This window comes from Cervus elaphus, chromosome 6 (genome assembly GCF_910594005.1).
Source record: "Cervus elaphus chromosome 6, mCerEla1.1, whole genome shotgun sequence".
Classification (NCBI taxonomy): Eukaryota; Metazoa; Chordata; class Mammalia; order Artiodactyla; family Cervidae; genus Cervus; species Cervus elaphus.
The window spans coordinates 44,743,125-44,767,881 of NC_057820.1; the positions used below are offsets into that span (position 1 = coordinate 44,743,125).

At 41.5% G+C, this 24,757-nt stretch overlaps 1 protein-coding gene across 2 annotated transcripts in view; it reads left to right on the top strand.

Annotated features, from left to right (window-relative positions):
• The window catches only part of KDR (kinase insert domain receptor), a 44,973-nt gene that overhangs the window by 5,638 nt on the left and 14,578 nt on the right, over positions 1-24,757 (top strand). For both annotated transcript variants that reach the window (XM_043906736.1, XM_043906737.1), the window contains exons 3-22: positions 334-530; positions 3,267-3,397; positions 3,675-3,843; positions 4,420-4,559; positions 5,172-5,349; positions 6,764-6,878; positions 6,967-7,130; positions 8,982-9,138; positions 10,236-10,359; positions 10,873-10,981; positions 12,079-12,420; positions 14,429-14,575; positions 15,696-15,827; positions 18,081-18,187; positions 18,617-18,752; positions 19,324-19,428; positions 20,988-21,101; positions 21,670-21,758; positions 22,339-22,492; positions 24,388-24,485. In XM_043906736.1, the coding sequence (XP_043762671.1) occupies positions 334-530; positions 3,267-3,397; positions 3,675-3,843; positions 4,420-4,559; positions 5,172-5,349; positions 6,764-6,878; positions 6,967-7,130; positions 8,982-9,138; positions 10,236-10,359; positions 10,873-10,981; positions 12,079-12,420; positions 14,429-14,575; positions 15,696-15,827; positions 18,081-18,187; positions 18,617-18,752; positions 19,324-19,428; positions 20,988-21,101; positions 21,670-21,758; positions 22,339-22,492; positions 24,388-24,485 (2,908 nt within the window). The remainder of the gene's footprint in view (positions 1-333; positions 531-3,266; positions 3,398-3,674; positions 3,844-4,419; positions 4,560-5,171; positions 5,350-6,763; positions 6,879-6,966; positions 7,131-8,981; positions 9,139-10,235; positions 10,360-10,872; positions 10,982-12,078; positions 12,421-14,428; positions 14,576-15,695; positions 15,828-18,080; positions 18,188-18,616; positions 18,753-19,323; positions 19,429-20,987; positions 21,102-21,669; positions 21,759-22,338; positions 22,493-24,387; positions 24,486-24,757) is intronic.

The window sequence follows — 24,757 nt, forward strand, 5'->3', positions numbered from 1 at the left end:
TTTTGCCAGTGTCTTTCAGTTAGACTGAGGTTCCATGAAGGCACTGATTTTAGTTTGGTTTCTTCACTGCTGTATTCTCAGTCTTTACCAATGTTTGGCACTTAACACATGCTTAATAAATATTTGTTGAATGAATGAATGAATGAGTTAATTTCTGAAATTAAGGCTCTGCCTTTTTGTCATTTTGTCCATAATATCCTGTCATCACAGGTAAAAGGCTGTGAATCGGTTTGTTGAGGAGTTTGTATAAGTTGGAGAACTAAACCTTCAATTTTCTTAGAAACAGCCTGATAGGCATTTCACTTAAATACTTGTTTGGAATGAATTTTTCAGGGGTCAGAGGGAGTTGGCCTGGCTCTGGCCCAACAATCAGAGTGTCTCTGAGAGAAGAGTGGAGGTCACAGATTGCAGTGACAGCTTCTTCTGTAAGATGCTCACAATTCCAGAAGTGATTGGAAATGATACTGGAGCCTACAAGTGCTTCTACCGGGACACTGACATGGCCTCCGTTGTTTATGTGTATGTTCAAGGTAAGTGGTTAAATGCCGTTCACTTCTCAAAGTGAGTTACCAGTTATAAAGCGCAATAGGTGCACAGGATTGAGGACAACAACGGCTCGCTCTGAAGGCTGTCGGCCAACAGGAGTCCATAGAATTCTTCTCTCCCAAGGCCTCCTCTGAGGACAGGATTCAGTGATTTGTTCTGCAGCTTGGGCCCTGTTACACCTCTTTTACCCAATTAGTTCAGTTCTGATCTTTGTTTCTAAGGGAGGTCTGTGTTCACAACTGGCAATGGAGATTTATAAGAAGCCTTCTGATGTTTGAGGAAAAAAACCCTGAAATCCTTGAAAAGGAAGATTCAGGGATGAATTATGGAGCAGTTTCTGTGGAGAGATAGGTTATCTACAGCAGATTCAGAGATTTCCCCAAGAATGCACAGGGAATCAGCCAAGGGCTCTGGAGCGTTTTGTTCATAAGAACTTTTTTCCCCCTTCTTACACTTTATAAAAAACAAGTTTCCATACACTCACGCATATGAAGACACTGACTCAAAGAGCCTTTTGAAGACAGGATTTCTTTCCTTTGCTTGTGTGGTCTGAGATCTTGGATGACGTGCCCTGTTATCCTAGAGTCTGCAATTTGGAATTTACACTGTGGAGGCCAGCTTACCATCCACGTAGGGTAAAATACATGTCACGTGTATTTAGTATTTATAATCTGAATTATTCTTTCCTTTGTGTTTCAAAAATCTTATATTAACTTAATTTTCCTGGGAAAACTGACTTAACTAGTGAGATACCAATCATGTAACTTTGGTGAGTGTTAATTGTATAGTATAGTACTTTGCTTAGATATACTAAATATTTTTCTTTTCAGTAAAGATGAGCTAAATTTTATTTATACATTTGTATACCTCTGTACATCCCAGAGAATCTGAAGCAGGTGAAGATGGCTTAGACTTTTTTCCAGAAGCATCTTTTACAGAACAGGGATTTCATCAGCTTTGGGAAGCACACTTGCATATTTCCATTTCCATTTCAATAGTGCAATATGGTCAGTGCAGTGGAGAACCATCAAATAATGTATGTCACTCCTGGATTGCACAATATTTGAGAATTACTTTTGTGCCGGGTAAGCACAATCCAGGATAGATTCTGTGTCCTCCTCCTTTCTGCAGAAGCTGAGAGACAAGGCTCAGATCTCTGAGAATTTCTGGCTCCTTTTGATCTGGCAGTCTTGGGAGATCAGGCTTTCTCAGAAGATTGCAAGGATTTCCTGCTTTCAGGCTGTCTGGAAATACTACTAGATGAACCTCTCCCATAATATCTCGTTATTTCCTTCTCCCCAAGTCAGGAAACCTGGAGACATGCGAAAATTCATTTCATGAGTTCCAGTAAATATTTTATTTTGAGAGGATGGGTGGTTGTTTGGGTTTCTTTTGTTTATTTCCTTTTTGGGGGGTACTGAAATAGAATTGATGTACTGAATAGCTTTAGTCTTACGTCAAGGGGTTAATTTAGCTTTCAAAGACTTGCTGTATAAGCAAGCTATGTAATATTTCATAGCATGTAGCTGAAAGATAGGTAATATTAAGAAGTAGCCATCTCCAGCACTGTTTATTTGTACACTGCCTGTCTTTGAGAATACCATCAAATTCTACTTCCTTTCTAAGCCTAGTGTTGTAGGAGGTGAGTTGTCCAAGATTTAGGTCATGAAGTTTAACAATGGAAAAGAAAACATTGAAGTATTCCCTATGGATAGTCCTTTAATATCCCCTCTGGTCCCCACCTTACTTCCTTAGTCTTCTGACCCCATTCCCTCCAGCAATGATGGAGCCAGGAAGTGGGTCTTGGCCTCGTAAGATAATGGCTGTGGCATGTGGTGGCCTGGATTGGCTGCCTTTCTGTGTTTTCCAGCTGGGAAGGAAATCAAACTTCTGCTGTTGCAGGGAATTAGCTGCTTTTCCCCCTTTGGTTTAATTAACTCTTTCTTCACTTGGACCAGCGACCCTGAAGAGCTCTGAAAATGCCTGGTCAGGTGTGTTGGGGGTATTGGTATGACCCATTATCTCTCAGGGATTTCAAGCATGACTTTACCCCAACTCTGTCCCTGGGGAAAGGAGTGATTTCCCAGCACCATGCTAACATCATATGATCAATGTTTGAACAGCATTAAAGTCTCTTTTGTCTTTTTCTCAGTCTTTGCCATGATGGTCTTTCGTGTTTTGGTCACTGAAAATATTAATGACTACTGAATCTTAAACTAAGTGCAATAACTATTAAACATTACCTTATACAGGATCTTATATTTACTCTTCACAATTTTAAAATACATAAGCTTTCTCCTGAATTAAAAATGGTCAGTTATTTCTTTATTTTAAAGATCCTTTGGGAGCCATGAATCTGCTTTCATGACACATTATTTGCTTAAAGAGAAAGAACATGAATTTTTTTTTAATATTAATAAAACTTGATAGGCAAACTATACAGATTTAACTTTAAATTTACTTTAAAATTTATGTATATGAGAGATATATAATGTATATGAAAATGTTTATGAAAATAAAGACATGCACTCTTTCACTTTGAAAGAACTGTAGTGATCACCCTGCCAGGTTTCTACCAGACGACCTACCTCCAGATTCCCTCGCCTAGTGAGAAATGTCTTTCCCAGTCATTCATTTCTCTGGTTAGGGTTTATGAACCTGAAAGATGACCAGCTTTTCTAGTAAATGCCATTAACGAATGAAATTACATTCTCATCTAGATTACAGGTCTCCGTTTATTGCTTCTGTTAGCGACCAACATGAAGTTGTATACATCACTGAGAACAAAAACAAAACTGTGGTGATTCCATGTTTGGGGACTGTTTCAAACCTCAATGTGTCACTTTGTGCAGTAAGTTACATCTTCCTCCATCATCTCTTACCTTTAATTTTTAGCTAATTTTAAGATGATTAGCCTGTTGTTTATATTGTAATTATATATATTACATATAGTGTATATTATATAATATTAAAATCAACAATGAATTTTAAAGGAAACTTTAGGAAGGGTCAACATGACAATAAATAAAACCAATTTGTAATCTTAAAATAAGATAAATTCTTTAGTGTTCATGGTTTTCACTTTTGGATAATACAATTAAATATTTGATATTGCTTTTTCTACACAGAGGTATCCAGAAAAAAGATTTGTTCCTGATGGTAACAGAATTTTCTGGGACAGCAAGAAAGGCTTCAGTATTCCCAGCTATATGATCAGTTATGCTGGCGTGGTATTCTGCGAAGCAAAAATCAATGATGAAAGCTACCAGTCTATTATGTACATAATTGTGGTTATAGGTAAGAGGACAATTCCTTTTTAATCTTTAATATTAGATAATAAAAATTAGCTTCTTATATTAAGATCCTAGAAGACAGAAGATATTGAGAAATATATTAATTCAAGATTTAGTGTTAAGCAGTTCATTACATTCCCTCTTTCTCTATCCAATAAACCTATGTGCAATTGAGGTTTTCCTCCTTTCTTATCAGGAGCAAGGATAAATAAGAGTTCTCTTATAGGAGCATATTTTATGAAAAATTCAATGTTCCGAGCATTGCTTGGCATCAATTCTTTTTAAGTATATCTATTTTATGGAAAGTGCAGTAACTTTCTAAAGCTGGACCCAGTGACTATTGACTTCTCAGATTTTACTGCTTTTCTATCCACTGGGCTACAACACATTGGAAATCCGTTTAGAGTTTCTTTGTGAATCTCTGTAGACCATTTTTCCTGGGAGTTACCAAGGTTTGGGGAGGCTCTCAGGGGAAATGATGTGATACATTTTGAAGTTGCATCATTTCTGAAAAAATGTGAGCCAAGTTATAGATTTGGTTTCCCTCTCACTTTCCCTTTTTCCAATTTACTCGCTCCAGGGTACAAGATTTATGATGTGGTTCTGAGCCCCCCTCATGGAGTCGAGCTGTCTGTTGGAGAGAAGCTCATCTTAAATTGTACAGCACGAACTGAGCTAAATGTGGGGATCGACTTCCACTGGGAATACCCTTCTTTGAAGGTAACACTAACAGCTCAAAGCCAGACCTCCAAATACTTTGATAATAAGCTCCACCGAAGTTTGCTTGAGAGAGACAGGGACCTCTTTGACCAGATAAAGTTGAAGGGCCTTAGCTCACACTAACACACACACACACATACACATACCTTTTAAAAGAACTACAGGACATACATCTCCCATAGAAAGAAAGAGGCAAAATCAAGAACTCTGTCCAAGCTGTGAAGATTAGTTTTCTTTTGATGATTATGTCTTTCCAGTTTGCATTATTCCTCTGTTCTCCAAAGTCCTTGATCTATTCCCTTTAAGGAAATCTTTTGCAAGAAGTGGCATGAGACATTCTTCTCCTTAGACTGTGGTCATATTTCCTTGTGTTTCTGCAGTTTATATTTCTCTCATTCCTGTTATGTGAGGTTTTAAAATTCCTAATTCAGTTGATTCTATTTATTTCTCCTAAAACCAAATTTAATTGTCATCTGCATAATGTTAAAAGTTCAGAAGTCTCTATTATTAGCATTAAATAGTGTTCACCAAGGGCCAAGACTTTTGTGGGTATCTAGAAGCTATTGGGGAATGTTATGCTGGCCTTTGGAAGTTCAGTAACCTCTTTTTCAGCATCAGCATAAAAAACTTATAAACCGGGACCTAAAAACCCAGTCTGGGACGGAAATGAAGAAGTTCTTGAGCACCTTGACTATAGATGGTGTAACCCGGAGTGACCAGGGGTGGTATATCTGTGCAGCTTCCAGTGGGCTGATGACCAAGAAGAACAGTACGTTCGTCCGGGTACATGGTAAGCCAAGATTGCCTTGGAAATTATGCTCTGCCTTGAAAAGTGAGGTAATTCAAAGAAGTTTAAGCTAGTTAAGTTAAGTTAAGTTAAGCTAGTGAATCCTGTTTTGTTCATTCAGAAGATGTTTTTGAGCTCTTGCTAGGACCTCAGGGTCAAGAACATAGCTTGGGTTCAGAGCCCAGCTTTAGAGATGAAATGAGCTGATGCAGTAAGTGCTCACTAAATATTACTTGTTGCTGCTATTCTTATTATCACTATAACAAGCAGAGGGTTTTTATCTAAGATCATTTTACAAGTTTTGTTCAATAACAAGGCTGAGAGTCTTCCTTGAATTGCAAGCATAAAGCCTTGCAATTGGTGAAAGCTATATTTAGTTAGTTTCTGTGGGGCTTTGAGAAAATAACTTGATTTCCCATTTATTCTCTTTCACTCACATAAATGTCTCAGTTGAGATGATAATTTGTATGGCATCTAACTTACAGGCCTTTGTAAGAGCTTGGATTTTATAATATGGGAATGCAAGACAGGTTTTGAGCAGAGAGAGATGCGCTCTGGCTTATGTTTTAATAGGATCACTATATAGGTTTTTTTTTTTTTTTTTCTGATGTGAAATACTTTAGGGAAGTAAGGGCAGAAGTAGAGAGGCTAGTTAGAAGGCTAATTGCAGTCATCCAGCTGAGAGATGGATGGTGGCCTGGACAAGGTTGGTGGAAGTGGAGGTAGTGAGAAGTGAACTGATTCTGGATATAACTTTGAAGATAGAGCCAGTAGCATCTGCCTGTTGATTCCCTGCCTGTGGGATGTAGAGAAAAGAAATAGAAGATGACCTCTGAGTTTTTAGTGTGAGCAACTGAGTGAATGGTAGTTTTCTTAACCGAGATAAGGAAGGTAAGGAGGGGAGTAAGATTTGGGGACCCAGAGTTTGGTGGCTTCATTTGGAGATGCCTGTTAAACATCCAAGTGGAAACTTTAAGATATTAACCTAGATCCCAGAGAAGTTGGGGCAGGAGATGTAAGTTTAGGAGGAAGGTAATGGACGAGAGGAGGTATCGACAGAGAGAAGAGGTCTGGGGACTGAGTCCTGGTGTGCATGGGGTTATGTGTAGGGTGTGAAGGAACCGAGGAGAAGGAGCAGTCAGGGGCTCCTGGGGAACGCAGAGAAAGCTTCCCGGAGAAGCAGGTGCTTGGACTGAGTGAGACTGGAGTGCTCAGTGGACTTGCAGAGCAGACTGGGGGAGAGACAGACGCTGGAGACCTGGGGTGAGAAGGAAGCTGGAATGGGACCTGTGGGAATGTGGGAACCGCAGTGACTCAGACCCACAGCTTTTGACTCTTCACTTGAAACTCTTCTTAGAAATGGCCATGTCTAAGAAGTTGCCATCTATGAGAAAAAATTATCTTTATTTTCTTCCAGAAAAGCCTTTTGTTGCTTTCGGTAGTGGCATGGAATCCTTGGTGGAAGCCACCGTGGGGGAACGTGTCAGAGTCCCTGTCAAGTACCTTGGTTACCCTCCTCCAGAAATAAAATGGTAACGACTGGAAATAAATGCAGAGCCTTGTGCCACATGAAAGCAAATGCTCAGATTGGACTAATTGCTGGAATTTTTTCCCCCATAGGTATAAAAATGGAAGACCCATTGAGTCCAATCACACAATTAAAGTGGGGCATGTGCTGACTATTATGGAAGTGAGTGAAAGAGATACAGGAAATTACACTGTCATCCTTACCAACCCCATTTCAAAGGAGAAACAGAGCCACATGGTATCTCTGGTGGTGAATGGTGAGTCCATTCAGTTTTCCTTCTCTGTCCCAGTTCTGTTATAAATAATTTGATGATGTCCTCCGGAGCAGCTGGGCACCTGGGCCTCACTGGAATCACGAGTCGGCTCCTGTGTATAAAAATGATCCAGAACAGTGTGGCTTGAGTGTGCTTTGGACACTTTGCTTATGAGGCCAGGTGATCGAACCCTGGTCAAATGTGAGAGTAAAGTAGATGGCTAAGTACTGTGGGATAAAAGTACCAGCAGGGACCGTCATCAGGCTCAGCTGCAGTACCTTTGAATTGTGCTTCTGGCATGCAGATGTTTAAGATTCTTCTTGAATTTTGTGGGAACTTTCTAGTTTGATTTGGGGTTGATGTATCAGTGATGCACAGGTAGACTCCAATGCAGAAGGCTTTTCTAGGTGGACATTGCTTGGAAATGTTTTAATCTATTTTTCCACAGATGTCTGGGACCTGACTCTGAGGCTGTAAAGGGGACATATTAAATTTTAGATTTGAGGGATAATTTGAACTTTATTTTTCCAACCTGAAAGATGCTTATTTATAATAAGTCTTCTGGGTGGGAGAAGAAGGTCATCATGGTCAAGCAAATGCAAGAGATGCTAAGTTGATGGACATCGTATATTGCCATCTTCCAGTGGGAGAGGGCAGGAAGACAGAGTAGCCGAGGTTTAACAAACATGTGACTAGTACCCCCTCCGTCATACATCCGTTAATATCTTGCTCCAGACACAGGTTGGGAAATACCTGTCTGTTGTAATTCTTTATGCTCTCTGCTGGCATAGCAGATTAAAACTTCAGAACCTTCTCATGTGATATTAAACCTTCTCATGTGCTTCCTTATATATCCTGCCTGAATGTATCCATATCTGTATGTCTACTGAGCTTGGCTTCATTTCTTTGCTGGCACATCAGCTTCAAGGAGTATTTTAAAGATAACAGGTTCCAGAAATGTCATTTAGGAGCCAGTTGGATATAGGGGTTTGGGAGCGGAGAGAAGCTGAGAAGCTGGTAGGAAGGATGGGAAGAAGGAAATGAACAAGAAATCAAGATGTAAGAATGGATGGTGAATAACCATCTCATTCATCCAGGAAGTCACTCCACATTTGATTCACCCTAGCATTTACCCTCCTCTCTAAAACAAGCATTAAAAAGAAGTCAAGTTTTGAACGTATAATCTTGGGCCTTAAGTTGGTAGTGATGACAAGATAGTTTCACATTAATGACTTTGGAGCCGAAAACAGAAAAATGGGAAAGAAGGAGGTCAGGCAGGGAAGGAATGGAGGGAGGGTGGCAAGAAGATAAGAAAGGATAGGAGAGAGGAAGGAAGGCAGGAAGGTGAAGAAGGAGGGAGAGGTGGAGAAGGAGGCAGGGTGGTGACCTTGTGAAGTCATTTCACTTTTAAATTTTTCTCATGTGTGAAGTGGAGAACAATAATAGTGGCTGTGAGGATTAGGTGAATAAATTGGTGTAAAGCACTTAGAACAATGTTCAGCACATAATGCATCTGCTTACTGTATTATTCACAACTGCAGTATTTTTTCTGGAGGCTTGCCCAGTCTTGTGCAATTGGAAGGGCGAGGAGAGCTCTCCCGCGGATGCGGATGAGAAAAGCGAGTCACGGGGCAGTGAGACTCCACAAAGCCACCCAGCTTACTAGTTTATTGTCATTATCGTGAGCATCACTAGAAGTCAGGTGTCCTGCTTCCAAGTCTAAATGTTCTTTGAAAAAGCAAATGGGGGCAAAAACCCTATGCTTGGCAAAACACAGGCTTTGGTTGGTGAAAACTGCAACTTTCCATCCTCAAAGCTGATTGGCAGTTCAGAAGTTGTCTTTCTCATCTCCAGTCCCACCTCAGATTGGTGAGAAGTCACTGCTGTCTCCCGTGGACTCTTACCAGTACGGCACCTCCCAAACGCTGACGTGCACGGTCTATGCCGTCCCCCCACCAAGTCACATTCGCTGGTACTGGCAGCTGGAGACAGAGTGCACCTACCCGCCCGCGTGAGTAGGACCACGCCCTTTGCCCCTGCTTTTTTGCACCTAAAAAAAAATTTATTTATTTGTTTTATTCTTTAGATTCCATGTGTAAGTGATAACAGACAGTGTTTGCTTTTGTCTGGCTTACCTCACTTACTCTGATAATCTCTGGGTCCACCTGTGTGGCTGGAAATGGCACTATTTCATTCTTTTATGTGGCAGAGTAGTACTCTGTTGCAAATATGTACCACAACTTCCTTATCCACTCCTCTGCTGGCGGACATAGCCATGCTACGATACGATTCTATTCTAAGCCAAGAAGGCTATCTCTGAGGTTATTCCTCAAGCAGTACTCTTCATCTCCTTCCATGTTTCTCTGTGCTATGTCCTTAGGAGATGTCATTCCTTGGGGTATCCTGCTTTGAGATTAGCTCTCTCTAATTAGCCCTTATGTCTACCTCCCTGAATGCACTTTCTTTGCCACTTTGTTAATTGCCAGTCCTTGGTTTTTCTTCCTATACCAGTCAGCCAGTGAATATCCCAATCTCCTTATCTGTGAGAAGGTCCATCTCAGAGGAAGTACTGATGTTTGCAAGGGAGTGATAGACCTCAGAGTCTCAGGTCCGGCTTATCAGGTCCTAACACACAAGTCCAGACATCCTTAGGAAAAACAGCAACAAGTCACCCACCACCACCCTAAGCAGTGCACTTCCTGTTGTTGTTTTTGAGATGGCCTCTCTAGTTTCTTCCTCAGATGCTGACCGTTTCCTACACAAGGATATAGTCCCAGGGAAATTACTTTAAGAAGCCCAGTGGCTTCTTAGTTTCCTTGCCTTCCTTTGAACTAAATTAGCTTGAATTGTCTTGTCGATCCAATTTATGAATGGAGGTTTGTTCCCAGAATAGCTGCTTCCCTCCTGTATCCTGAATGAATCTACCTAGAACCTTTTCCTCCATTGCGGAGGCCTATTTTTAATTGGCGCCAAGTCTTGTAACTTGGTGGAGTGCATTCGAAGTTATTTCTAAGAATGTAATAACCAAAGTCTGACTCCTTTCCTTGATATTGATTTGAATTAAAGGAAAATTAAGTCATGACATCATCTCTTACCTCTGTCTTACAGCCTCGCTGCCTTAACAACAAACCCATACACTTGTAAGGAATGGAGAAACGTGGAGGACTTCCAGGGGGGAAACAAAATCGAAGTCAACAAAAATCAGATTGCCCTAATTGAAGGAAGAAACAAAGTGAGTTTTAAGTTTTTGAATTTGAAAATCTGTCTCTCTTTTATGGAAGGATGGACTGAAAGCAGGGTAAAATAATAGGTGAGGAAGATTGGAGATTGACTGTCAGATAAATGGGAAGATAAAATACTAGCATGTTAAGTCAGTTTGAAAACACCATTGACTTTTAAAAGCACTATTGACTTGCTGTTACTGAATCAGAGAAACATAAATACATATGCCATTAACTCTGTACATCAGTTGTATGGTAATTCTGATTTTATAAACATGAAAGTGAGAAAAGGTATGTAGTGTTGTGTTAAAACATTTTTAATTTTATGGTTCCAAAGCTCATTTTGTATGATGTGTGAGTAGCATCAGCATAGTTCTAATTGCATGGATTTGAGTGCAGTCGGTACTGGAGGATGAATGGAGTAGGCAGGTCGCAGCAGTGAGGGGACGCAGAGTTTTAGTCTGAGTGCATGTGCATAAACATAGGCTCCATTGTTTATGGCCTGGGATCTATTTTTTTCACAGACTGTAAGTACTCTTGTTATCCAAGCAGCCAATGTGTCCGCTTTGTATAAATGTGAAGCAGTGAACAAAGCTGGAAGAGGAGAGAGGGTTATCTCCTTCCATGTGACCAGTAAGTGCTCTCAAGGGGGGGGGGGGGGGGCTGGCTGATAGATACTCTGTCGTCCTGACTATTCCCATGAGCGGCAATGGCTTGAGGAAGGGAACTTGGGTGGGTAATCTCCAGGGGCTGGGCTGGCTGATAGATACCCCATAGTCCTGACTATTCCCATGAGCAGCAATGGCTTTAGGAAGGGAACTTGGGTGGATAATCTCCAGGGGCTGGGCTGGCTGATAGATACTCTGTCGTCCTGACTATTCCCATGAGCAACAATGGCTTTAGGAAGGGAACTTGGGTGGATAATCTCCAGGGGCTGGGCTGGCTGATAGATATTCTGTCGTCCTGACTATTCCCATGAGCGGCAATGGCTTTAGGAAGGGAACTTGGGTGGGTAATCGATGCTTTTGTTCGTAGATGAGAACTCCTCAGGTAGCTCCTGGACTCATGTGAAGTCAGTGCGTTTGACTTCACAGGGGACAGAACAATTGATTTTGACCGTCAAGTCCTGCGCCATGCCTTTTGTCTCTGTCATCAGAGTCTTAGCACGGCGCTTGGCTTACCAAGATTCAGTCAGTATTTGTGGGCTTGCTGTTGAAGAGCTGACAAAGTTAGGTTTTGGGGAGACAGTTGTGATGACATGGGAGTGGTGCCATCCCGATGCTGCCGATTTTCTCTGTTCATCTTAATTTACGGTTTGGCTTTAGCTGACTGAGATAAAATATTTCAGTCTGGGCCAATTCATGGTAATAAACATAGCTTTCCTGTCAGTGAGTGTTACATATCAATGAGGAATTAAGTTTGTAAATCTCATATTATAATTATCCTCTTTCAGTTTGAATTTTTTAATCTTAAAACCATACTTAGACTCCAAGTGGAGATTTTATAAATATCTGAGGGATTCATTTACATTTCCAAATAATGTGTTTTAGCAAAACAATACATTCTGAAACCACCTTGCCCAGTTTGGTTGTCTCCTTGTATTCTGTTGTCTGGGAATGCCAGGGCTTCACTTTTCTTGGTGCTTCATTGAAGACTGCAGGCAATGTGAAAGCAGTGGCAGAAAGCCCAAGGTAAATCACCGTCTTCTAACCATGGGTTTTACATTTCAGGGGGTCCTGAAATCACGTTGCAACCCGACACCCAGCCCACCGAGCAGGAGAATGTGTCTCTGTGGTGCTCCGCGGACAGAACTATGTTTGAGAACCTCACGTGGTACAAACTCGGCCCACAGGCCCTGCCCATCCACATGGGTGATTTACCCATGCCTGTCTGCAAGAACTTGGATGCCCTTTGGAAAATGAATGCCACCATGATCTCTAACAGCACAAAGGACGTCTTGATCATGGAGCTGCAGAATGCGTCCTTGCAGGACCAAGGAGACTATGTCTGCTTTGCTCAGGACAGGAAGACTAAGAAAAGACATTGCGTGGCCAGGCAGCTCACAGTACTAGGTAGGGCGATCACTCTGGACCATCCAGAGAGGCAGTTGGGATGCCTTCAATGTAGTGCTTTCAGGGCCCATGAGAAGATTGTCCTCTCATATCTGACTCACTGAAAGTCCTCAAGGCAGAAGGAAGCTAATCATGCTGAAGTGGTATATTAAAAAGAGAAAATAATCCTATTCTTTCCAACCCTGATGGTGGGGTCGCTCACTGCTATCTTCAGGGGATTACCCTAAACCAGGGACATTTCTGCCTCATTCTTGGGCATTCATTTATTTTAATAGACATGTATGTGTGAATGCCCACCGTGAGCTTGGAGGGTGCTGGAAGGTCACAGTGGTGGCTAGGTGGGTAGGATGAGAACACAGACAACCTGTCATAGTCCAGTGAATGCTCTGTGTCCATGAAGACTGGGCTTGTTTTCTGCTTTACTCCTTGCTGAGCTCCAGACATAGAACACAGTGGCACATATTGCTTGATAAGACATTTGTTGCCTGGAGAGTGTGGTGATGGGGTTGTTTAAGACCTGTGAGAGCCCCTGTGAGGCACTGTGTGTGTGCCTCTGGGGCACAGCTCAAGGTCAATGAGATGATCATTCTAATGAGCGAAAGGCTTTGTCAGTGCCACATGAAGCCACTCTCTGCACCTCCTCTAACATTTCACCTTGCGCAAAATCTGTGCAGCCGCGGCTCTGTCTCTGGGGAAATCAGGCAAATTTAGAGAGTTTCTCTTTGTACCCTCTCTCCTCATTTTCTCATCTCCTTAGTGTCCCTTCCTAGTTTCTAGGATGCATATGTTCCGTTTTGTTAAGGAGAACTGCCCAGATAAGCTAATTTATACTGCAGTTTCAGACAAATAATATTTCAAAGGCCTTGACATATTTTCAGGCAGGCACTAGGATAGATTTTGCTGGTGTTAAGACTCTGGTGTCAAAAGAAGAGATTTTTTGAGTGTAGTCATCCCAAGGCTCTTCAGATCACAGCCCATATATGAGCATGGTTTTTCTGTTCATCTTGGTGACTGGTCTGGTTTCAAGCTAATGAAAAACTTCAGAAAGAGATGTAAAGGAGGCTCCCGGTTTGCCATGCCCAGGAAACACTTGCTCACAGTGGGCTGGTTTGCTTCCCTACGAACTCCCAGGTTGTTTTCCAAAAATTATTCTTGGAAATAGACCAGAGTCTATTTGCTTAAGCCCCAGTGCAGTTCACTGTTGAGGTACTGTCATTTTGCCAAATGTTGAAGTGGATTCGTTCAGCAAAATTCCTTTCGATATTCAGTTGGTTTGGACAAGTTATTTCCATAACATTTTGCTGATTTGTAGGAAAGGTTAAATCTAAAGTTGTCCTGTACATTTAAACAAGTACCCGTGGGCTTCATTTTTTTAAAAAAAAATCTTTGACTTTTGTTAGAGTATTATTATTTTGTCTATGCTTTACTGGAAATAGTATTGAACTAACCTTTTAGGCTAACTAGATTCTGAATTCAGCTGTTAACTTAGTTACAGGGACGTGGACAAGTTGTTTAACCCATTTCATCTTCAAAATAAGACTATTGCTCCCATCATAGAGTTGACAGTGAGCAGCAGAAGTAGGACAAATGAGTTTTGTAAAAAATACCAAATAAATATAAGGTGTTCTTTGTTGAATTGCACTGAAGTTATATACTTTCCAAGAGAAACATGGCAGAATTCTTGGGTATCAGTGGCTAGAATTTATCTATCTATCTATCTATTTGATAGGAGGGAAGTCCATAAGAAAGATAACTTTAATTTTGTGTTGATTACCAGGTCGAATCACTAGTATGAATGTTCAGAGATGCAGTAATCTGTCTGAACTGACTTGTTTCATTTAACTTTGCTCAGTGACCAACACTTCTGTTGTCCACCTCTGTGTATTTTCAGCCTAGTAAATTAATAGTTTACTAAATGGTTTAATAGTTTACTGATATGAAAACCGCTTCAAAAGTCATAACTAAATGTCCTGTAATTTTGTGTGTGGGTGTGTGTGTGTGTACATAGAGCGCATGGCACCCATGATCACAGGAAACCTGGAGAATCAGACGACAAGTATTGGCGAAACCATTGAAGTTTCCTGCACAGCATCTGGGAATCCCTCTCCACAGATTACGTGGTTTAAAGATAATGAGACGCTTGTGGAGGACTCAGGTGAACAGAGCATGTCTATCTCACTTTGGCTGTATAATTTTCCTAGAGATGTTGACTAAAGTCTGTATTATATCTTTTTTAAAAATTATTTACTTACTCATTTATTTTTATCAAGGTATAGTTGATGTACAATATTATTTAATTTTCAGGTGGACAATATAGTGCCTCTCAACTTTTCAAGATTATTACTCTGTTTATCATTATTGCATAATATGGGCTATATTCCCTGTACTATGCAATATATCCCCATAGCTTATTTATTTATTTTATACATAGTAGTTTGTTCCTCTTAATCCCCTACTCTTTGTTTATCTTCCCCCACCTGCTCCCCTCTCCCCACTGGTCATCACTGGTTTGTTCTCTGTATGTGTCTGCTTCTTTTTTGTTATATTCACTAGCTTGTTTTATTTTTTAGATTCCACATAGAAGGGTCATACAGTATAACATCCATGTTGTTTCTTGATTTGTTTTAGGCAGAACAAAAAGCAATATTAGTGTCCATGGTCTGACTCATTTTGTAGACTCAGAGCCCAAGTATCCAGAGACTGCTGAATTCTCATGGAAGCCACGGGTGCTGAGATAGCAGTTGACCCTGACTCTTTGGAGTCAGACAGTAGCCCAAGATAAAGGGAAACATGTATATTAATTTTTTTTTCCTGGAAAGCTCCACCAGACCACATCATAAAATAAAAACCCTACTGTATAGCACGGCTTCCCAGATGACTCAGTGGTAAAGAATCCGTCTATCAATTTAGGAGACATGGGTTCGAACCCTGGGTTGGAAAGATCCCCTGGAGAAGGAAATGGCAATCCACTCCAGTAATTCTTGCCTGGGAAATCCCGTGGACAGAGGAGCCTCGCTGGCTACATTCCATGGGGCTGCAAAAGATTCGGGCACACCTTAGCATCTAAACAACAACAGTTGTCCAGCACAGGGAAGTCTACGCAATGCTCAGTGGTGACTTCAATGCGAAAGAAATCCAAAAAAGGAGCAGATATATGCATGCACATCGCTGATTCACCTGGCTGTACAGTAGAAACTAACACAGCATCATAAAGCAACTATATTCCAATAAAAATTTAAAAATAAAACCCAAACTGCATTTTCCCCCTTTCTCAGGCATTGTGCTAAAAGATGGGAACCGGAACCTAACTATCCGCAGGGTGAGGAAGGAGGACGAAGGCTTGTACACGTGCCAGGCATGCAGTGTCCTTGGGTGTGCGAAAGTGGAGGCGTTTTTCATAGTAGAAGGTCAGTGGGGATTCAGAGACAATCAGATCGCTTTTAAAAATTAGCTTGTACCTGTACTCAAGTACTTTGGGTGGGAGGGTTATGGCTGGTTTTTCATATTCTTTGTACTTTGTAAGTTTTCTACTATAAATATATATTATTTTAACCAGAAAACATAACTAATGTTATTTTAATTCTGCTTGCATCATATTTCTATCCCTGCAGTTCTCATTGTAGAAAAATTCTTAGCTTGGCAGGTGGAATGTCTTTCTTTCCTTGATTCTTTCTTCATATGACTGGCTCAACTAACTAGTTATGAAAATTAAGCCTCTATATTTATTGGGTAGAATTACTACCTAGTCATGAAAATCAGTGCTATCTAGATAGTCATAAAGGTTCATAGTTTTTATTGGACTGGAGATAATTAAGACTGAATTGTGAACAATGGACCATTGCTTCTCTGAAATGGAAAATTTGGGGTTCTTATCTAAATGAATATGCAGGAAGGATGTGAAATCTAGCATTTTTCTCAGATGGGAAAGGTAATTTGTGACAGAATACTTTATCTTCAAAAGTGTATTCCTATCTTTAAAAAAAAATAACCCATGAGTGGGACAATGAAACTGTATTATGTGGGTGAAGGAATGGTATGCAGGGGGAAGGAGAGGAGTGGTGATAGATGGAGGAATTGACGGATTTCTATGAATGCATCCTAATTTGTCTCTCAAGGTCTACATTTTAGTCCCTTTAGTCTGTCTAATCTGTGTTGTCAAGTATTACATCTCAATACTTTGACTTCTTTTCGAATCTGTAGGTTTATTGCCATTTTATAACCTGCAAATAGATTTCAAGTGTCATGGCGGTTGGTCACATTCAAACTGCTTTGTGCTTTAGGGCAAATCCTAAGGGAGATTTCCAGTTCTCTCCCATGCCCTGCCTCGACTCTGTCAGCTTTCTGCAGCTGGTTTCAAGGAGGCCTAACTAGGTAACAATGGCACTGAGATTATGTTTACTTTTCACCAGGAGAGAATATTGAGAAAGGATGAGGTACATATTTAAGGCTCCTGCTAGTTTCCCAAATGTTCACATGGGAATATTAATGCACCAACTTATATAGACAGTTGTATCTTTGCACTTCCTACTCTGAACAAACAGACATTTCAATCTCTATGTATAAATAGAGAAATCCTTCAGTAAGACCAGCAGAGAAACAAAAGCTGCTTGCATGCAAGCAGACTTGATGCTTGTCTCTCAACTGTAGCTCTTATTTTGCTAACTAATTAATTACTTGTCTTCCTGTCTTCTTGAGGCTGCCTGAGCCACGCTCACAGCTTGTGGCCCAGTTTGATTCACATTGCACTCCTCCAACAGGCGGGTGACCCTAAGTGATAATTGCTTCCTTATCACCACTTTGCTAATCACTCTTAGTTGAAAGCCTCCTCTGGGCTTAATGTTCCCCCCTCAGAGCGGTCCTCTGGAGTCTTGAGCATCTGCAGCTTCCTTGCTGACCTTCAGCTTTTTCTCTTCTCTGTCCTTTCATGAGTGATTGTGCACTCAAGCACTCGCCTCAGCTCTCTCTCTTTCCACACTGAGGCTACTACCACAGGAGGATGGGGTAATGTAATGTTAGCCGGTGTCAGACAGACCTTGTTTAACTCTTGACCATTCCAGCAACTTGTTGTGTGCCCTTGATGAAATACCGTAATTCTCTCTGAGCGTCTTCTCCATCTGAAAACTGAGGGTTATTGAGAAGACTTCAGTGGCATGACATATTTACAGTGATGGGCACCTAGTAGGTGCGTGGTCACCAATGGTTCTCCGGCCAAAGGAATACATTTATTTCCCTACTTGTTTTCTTAAACAGTCCTCCTCAAACTCCATAAAGATCAAAATATAGACTGTCAGCACAAAATCAGACATTTATTTTCTCCAAACATAATACTTTTCTTCTCTACAGAACATGATCTGTTTTCTTTCCATCAAAGTCTACTCTTCTTACAAACACTTTGTTTGTCTTTTAAGATATTAATATCTCTCCTTTATTACTTTATAATTTTATTGTTGGAAGTTTTCATGAGCAATATTTTGCAAACTTTAAATTATCCATTAAGAATATTATAAGCTCCATCCAAGTTAGAGAGTGTGACTATTAGTGCCTAGGATTTTTCTGAGTTCATGAAGTTGAAATTTTGCTTTAGTGATTGAACTTTATTATTTTATGTCAAAAAGTATGAGTTTCCAGTTGTTGACGTTCATTCATTTGTGTATTGCCAGGTGCCCAGGAAAAGACAAACTTGGAAGTCATTATTCTAGTAGGCACTGCAGTGATTGCCATGTTTTTCTGGCTACTTCTTGTCATCGTTCTACGGACCGTTAAGCGGGTAACAGAATAATTTTCCTTCTGTCCCATTCACATTGGTTTTCATGATTAATGAAAGCTGACTGGAGTTCTTTGAGTTGATTCTTTCCATTGTTATTGGCTCAATAGGCACAATTTTATTTCTATACAATAACGTTCTTACCCAGTTACTTTTGGCTGGGCCACTGGGCTTTAATTGATAGAAGCAACTAGAGAAGAAATGGGCTTGGACTGTCTAGTGTAATTAAGATTTGAGAATTAAACTCTGAGCTCATTTGGGGGTTGAGGGGACACTGGGAACAGAATTATACTAGGACAACCCTCACACTCCATGAACCATTTAGAAAATGAGACACCAAGAACGGGGCTTCTATAAAACAACAATAACAAGCTCACAAAACAACAGCCAAACAACAGAGTGTGTGTGACTGGAAAGAGTAATGCTTTCCAGGCCAATGGAGGGGAACTGAAGACGGGCTACTTATCCATCGTCATGGATCCAGACGAACTCCCCTTGGATGAGCACTGTGAACGCCTGCCTTATGATGCCAGCAAATGGGAATTCCCCAGAGACCGGCTGAAACTAGGTGTGTTTTCAATCGATACTGATTTGATATTGGGTTTACCAGGCCATCTCATCCTCGTTTAGGCTGATGACAGATCTAGTCTATTCAAATGTTAGACTCTGGTTTAGAAAATTCATTTCATCTCTTGAATTTGAGTAATCATCCATTTAGTCACTGAGAAGTAGGCTCCTTGTATAATTGCTCAGAGCAGGACATTTCGAGAGTGAAGATGATGAGGACCTGGGAGAAGCCCAATGAAGTGAAAGTCTCTCAGTTGTGTCTGACTCTTTGCCCCCCACATGGACTATAGCCTGCTAAGCAACTTCGTCCATGGAATTCTCCAGGCCAGAATACTGGAGTAGGTATCCATTCGCTTCTCCAGGGGAACTTCCCAACCCAGGGATCGAACCCAGGTCTCCCACATTGCAGGCAGATTCTTTACCATCAGAACCACCAGGCAAGAGGGAGGTATTAAATCACTAAGCCAGGACAAGGGGGTTAACAGGACCGTCCATGAAACTAGGATGTTTCAGAATCTCTGCCTGTGGTTTCGGTAGTGATACAGTCCACGTCTGTTTGTTGTTGACTCTAGGTAAGCCTCTTGGTCGTGGTGCCTTTGGACAAGTGATTGAAGCAGATGCCTTTGGAATTGACAAGACAGCAACCTGCAAGACAGTGGCTGTCAAAATGTTGAAAGGTAAAAGCAAAACTATGTGGCGATATGTCCCTCTATCTGTTTCATCCCATCCTTTAAACGTGATGAAGGCTTGTTATCAGTGGCTTTGTGGCTAGATGGCCCCACTAGACAAACTTGCAGCCAGACTATTTAATGCCTTTGGGCAAACTGGATAAAAAGTTCCTCTCATGCCAGAGTCCATGGCCTGGCAGGCAAAGTTGGGATAGATTTCAGCTACCCTACCGCCCCACCTTGCCTGAGAGCCCTCATACAAGAAACAGCTTTTACAACTCTCTCTCTAGGTATACTTAGTTGCTGGGCCATAGGAAAATAAAAGCCAGGTTACTTCAAAATTGCTTCTTAGTGTACTGTGGTGCATTAGCAAGATAACTATAGACAATCAAGAAGCAAAAAAAAGAAATTTGATCTAAGAAGTAAAAATAGTAGCCATGTTCCCTAGAATTGGAGTATATAAACGATAATAGGCAAAAGAATGGTTGTGCTGGGGAAAAAAGGATTATGGGTGACCTTTTAAGAATTAAAAGTTTCATAAGCAATTGTTAGGGGCTTCCCTGGTAGCTTAGAGGTAAAGGATCCACCTGCTAATGCAGGAGACACGGGTTTGATTCCTGGGTCAGGAAGATCCCCTGGAGAAGGAAATGGGAATCCACTCTAGTATTCTTGCCTGGGAAATCCCATGGACAGAGGAACCTGGCAGGCTACAGTCCATGGGGTTGCAAAAGAGTTGGACATAACTTAGCAACTAAACAATAACAGCAAACAATTGTTAGGCCTGATAGTAATGGTATTCTGGTCTTCCCATTTTAATCTGGGGAGGTCATGCCTACAAAGCTCTGCGCTAGAATTGTGATGTGCTTTCCCTGATGGAGACAGTGCTGCTGATCCTTTGCCAATAGGGCTTGTGCATTTTGAAGCCATCTCTCTCCTTTTGCGTCTTCTCCCTTGTGGACAAGGCGGGTGTGTAATCATTCACCTGATGAGGTGGCTCATCAGGGTCTGAGGTGTGGACCACGTCTGTGAATCACAGTGAAGTGTACCCGTCTGGACAGGATCAAACGCACAGTCTTAGCCTCATCAGCCTCATGTGCCAACTGGCTTTGCCAGCTGGCCCTCGTTAAGCTTCCTGCTTAGCACAGATTGATGGGAACTTCAGCAGAGCCCATAACACATGAGGATATTTAATACATGATGTTGCTTCCTTATGAGGAAGCACTGAAATAATCAGGCCCTAAAAAGCTTGGTAAACCTGATATGTGAAAATCCACTTTTGTAAAAGGAGAAAACCTGGGCATGATTTCCTTTGCAGATGTATTTCTCCACTTTGCAAGAAGGCCCACAATGGCTTCCTTCAAATATCAAGCATTGTGGGTGCATTTAAAGAATCTCATCTAGAATTATAAAATACAACTTATATTTGTCTTTTAATGTAGCTAGTCTGTCATTGGCTCATAGTTATGTTATCCCTGGAGGGAGGGGTGCACAGATGCATGCAGTGTGGCATTCACCCTCCTAAGGTAAGGCCCGCATGTTTGGTTGCCTTCTTTGTTCTGTATCTGCAGAAGGAGCAACACACAGTGAACACCGAGCCCTCATGTCTGAACTCAAGATCCTCATTCACATCGGCCACCATCTCAACGTGGTCAACCTTCTCGGTGCCTGTACCAAGCCAGGGGGTGAGTGTCTGTGGACGGCTCTGGTTGTGGGATTTCAGCATATACTTTCCTGCTGGCATTGGAGGGAACCACCCAACTCCCATGGCCTTGGTTTCCTTAAGTGTGGCAGATTCCTAGATATAAATGTATTCCGTGGAGATTTAATGGGAACCATAGATTATTCTAGAACTTCCTATGAATTAAAAAGTGCCATATCACTATAATCCAGTTTGCTTCCTATGTAAAAGGTGTTCAGAGGACAGAAGTAAACTTTTTCCCAAATTTGAGAGCAAAGGAATTTAAGAGTAGTTCCCCCTAAAATGAAATCAGCTCAGGTGACTGTGTTGAAAAGCAAGTGGGTGGATTTTCTTCTGAAATTTTGACTAATCTTTTCTGGAGTTGCCTGTTAGAAAAAGAAAAAAATTACAATGTAAGGGAATGGCAAGCAGCTGATTTCTATGATCCTGCTTCCAGTGAAAGGTTGTAGCCTTGTCTATGATGTTTTCTGACTCATTGATGTATTAAACACTTGGTGAGAAACATGAGTGAAAACACATTTTTCCTTCTTGGTATGCTGTGCTGTCTGCAGGGCCACTCATGGTGATTGTGGAATTCTGCAAGTTTGGAAACCTCTCGACTTACTTAAGAGGCAAGAGAAATGAATTCGTCCCCTACAAGGTATGTCATTTTCTACCTCAACTGTGGCCACATTGTAAAGCAGAGGAAAACTCAAAGTGGTACAGATGAATTGTTTTAGTAAAACTCTGCGAGGAACTTGTGAGGAATCTTTTCGTGTTCCTTTCTTGGCTGTTGTATTTTTCTCTTTTACCTTCTGGAGGACACATCTCGTATTTTGTTTTCGTGAGTGTAATCTACTGACCCATTATAGGTGATGCTGAGTAGGGAAAGGTGGATGATTAAGGAAAAAGAATGAGAAGGGGAGGACAGCTCAGGATTATTCTGTCTTCCTTGGCCATATTTGACCCTATCGAGTATCAATCTCACTGTCAAAGTGCCCTAATGTTGGAAGTGTGTCTGAGGGAAACTGGAAGCAAGGCCTTTATCTCTAAGTTAAAAAGGAACCAGGCTTTATGGAAGAAAATGTTTTATGTAGCACACCTGCCCAGAATTTCAGCCCAGAGATTTCATTATCCTGAAATTGATGTCCCTCATCTTCTAATAGTTAAAATTGCTTCTGTAGTTTATATTTTAGAGATTTCCTGGTATTCAAGGAGTTTGTTCATCTGTTTCTTTATAGACCAAGGGGGCACAATTCCGGCAAGGCAAAGAATACGTTGGGGAGATCTCCATGGATCCTAAACGCCGCTTAGACAGCATCACCAGCAGCCAGAGCTCAGCCAGCTCTGGGTTTGTTGAGGAGAAGTCCCTCAGTGACGTGGAGGAGGAGGAAGGTACCTGCCATTGCTTCCTCTATGCCGAATACTTGCTCTTGTGGGAACAGACCAGGTGACGGGATGTGACAAAGAATTTTGTCCTGGAAAAGTCTTACCCAGTATTTGGAAGAGACCTGAATTTCTAGAAGGCTTCCATTCAGTTTCTCCAAAAGGGAAGGGCGGAAGGTCTAGAGAAGCAGTGGGCTAGGTTGTGAGTGGAGCATGGCTAGCCTGAGAAATCTCGGTCTTCCGGGAGAGCTAAGCAATTGGCAACAGTCAAGCCAGTGCTCCTCAAGAGTTGGTTTAACATGTGTCAGCAGGAGCGGCTCGGTGCAAAGGAGACAACCACAATGGTGGTTGACCAGCCTCCCCATTGTCCACAGGGGTTTAGCCCCACCCTGTCTGCTTCAGCAGCACAACACAAGTCCTTCAGTTAATCACACCCAACCGTTTCCAAGGCAGTGTAGGCATCTGTTGTTTCTACCCCATCCCAAGTGGATTATCAAGTCTTCCATGCTTCTTCAGAGGAGTCTTGGCAAATACCTGTTTCTTTATCCACTTATGCTTCCAGTGATATTTCAGTGCTCTTTATGAGTGGAGCTGTGCTCCCAGCCTAACTTCCAGAACCTCTTCCAGCTTCAGGATACCCTGTATATCTGCTTCCCTCAGAAGGAGCAGAGACAGCCCCGTGGAGGAAGAGATGGGGCTTCTTGACATCTGGCTCTTCTTGAGACGTGAGCATAGAAGAGTTCTGTTATGAAATAGTGGAAGAAACCCACTTCTGTTCCCTTTGACATGAGGCCGCAGAGCATAAAACTAACCTCTTTCCCATAGAAGCCACGCAGGCAGTGTGAGGTAGAATGTGGTCTAGAAAAGCCTGGCGAGGTGGTCTAGACCCAGCGCACACGAGTGGGGCAGTCTCTGCCCCGTCTTCTCTCTCACAAGATGGTGGCCGGTAAGCGGGAGACCCCAGAGCTTGAGGGAATCACTGGAGTAGAGGGGGTGTTGGCCTGGAATTTTGCCTTCATTTTTTTGGAAAAGGAAGAGGTTTTCACTCATTATTCATGGAGAGGCCTCTAGCCCTAAAGATAGAAAGTCACTGAGAAAAAGGTTCAAGTGTTTTTAATACAAGGTTAGTATTACATCTGAGTTTTCATTTACTCTGGTATTTGTCTCCAGGAGAGAAGCCACGTCTTATCTTATCTGACCAAAGTTAAGAGATCGTGTTGAAACACCCAGTAATGTCTTAGTGTTTATTTGTACCACTTGCCCGGAAGTAAATACCATGAGTTTATATAACTTTATCTTTCTTTCGATGTTCCTGTCATCTCTGGTTCATATCCTTGAAGGAAAAAAAGCATCCTCACAGGCCTGATTTACTGTGTTTACAGCATTTTCTCAGCTTGAAAGTGAGAGAAATAAATATATTTTTGGTATTTTTAGTTATCCGTTGTAGATTATAATTTGACCTTTAGTCTTTATCCTAGGACAAAGCTTGGAGAGAAAAGATTCAATGACCCCGGAGATTGTTGTTTTATTTTTAGAGTTCTTGATATGAAACTATTGTTTATCCCTCTGGGTACATGAAAAAAAACAATTTTAAAACAGCAAATTTGTAAAAGCCCTCTTTTACCTCTGTTATCTATGCCAGTTTCACCTCCATTTTGTCTCCTGGATTTGTTCTCCCAATTTGGCTAAAATGGAAAAAAACCAATATTTGGCTAAAGGGTTTGATGAAGGCTATTAATACACCATGATTCAGCATACATACAGAAGAGAGAAGCATTTTTTCTCTGCTTCTATTTCCTGAAATTTAACTCCCGATTTTTAAAATGAAGATTACTCTATCAAGCTTAGAAGCAAATACTTTCTGACTGAAATACCAATCTCTGTGCTCCTGTATCTTCTGACAGTTTCTGAAGATCTATACAAGGACTTCCTGACCTTGGAGCATCTCATCTGTTACAGCTTCCAAGTGGCTAAGGGCATGGAATTTTTGGCATCACGGAAGGTGAGACAGAGTATCTCTTTACGTCACAGATTTGGAAATGAGATGTCCAATGCCAGCCATTCATGTTTGTCTGGAACTGTAATTCATTCACCACTCCTGAGACTGTTAAGAGAGTCAATTGGGGAGGTTCCGTTTCTGCTCATTAAAGAGATATTAGGAGCTCATGAAATTAATTCATGTGATAAATAGCTTCCAAGTGCCAGCAATCTTCTAGGCCTGGGGTCCCCACCCTCCGGGATCTAATGCCTAATGATCTGAGGTGGAGCTGATGT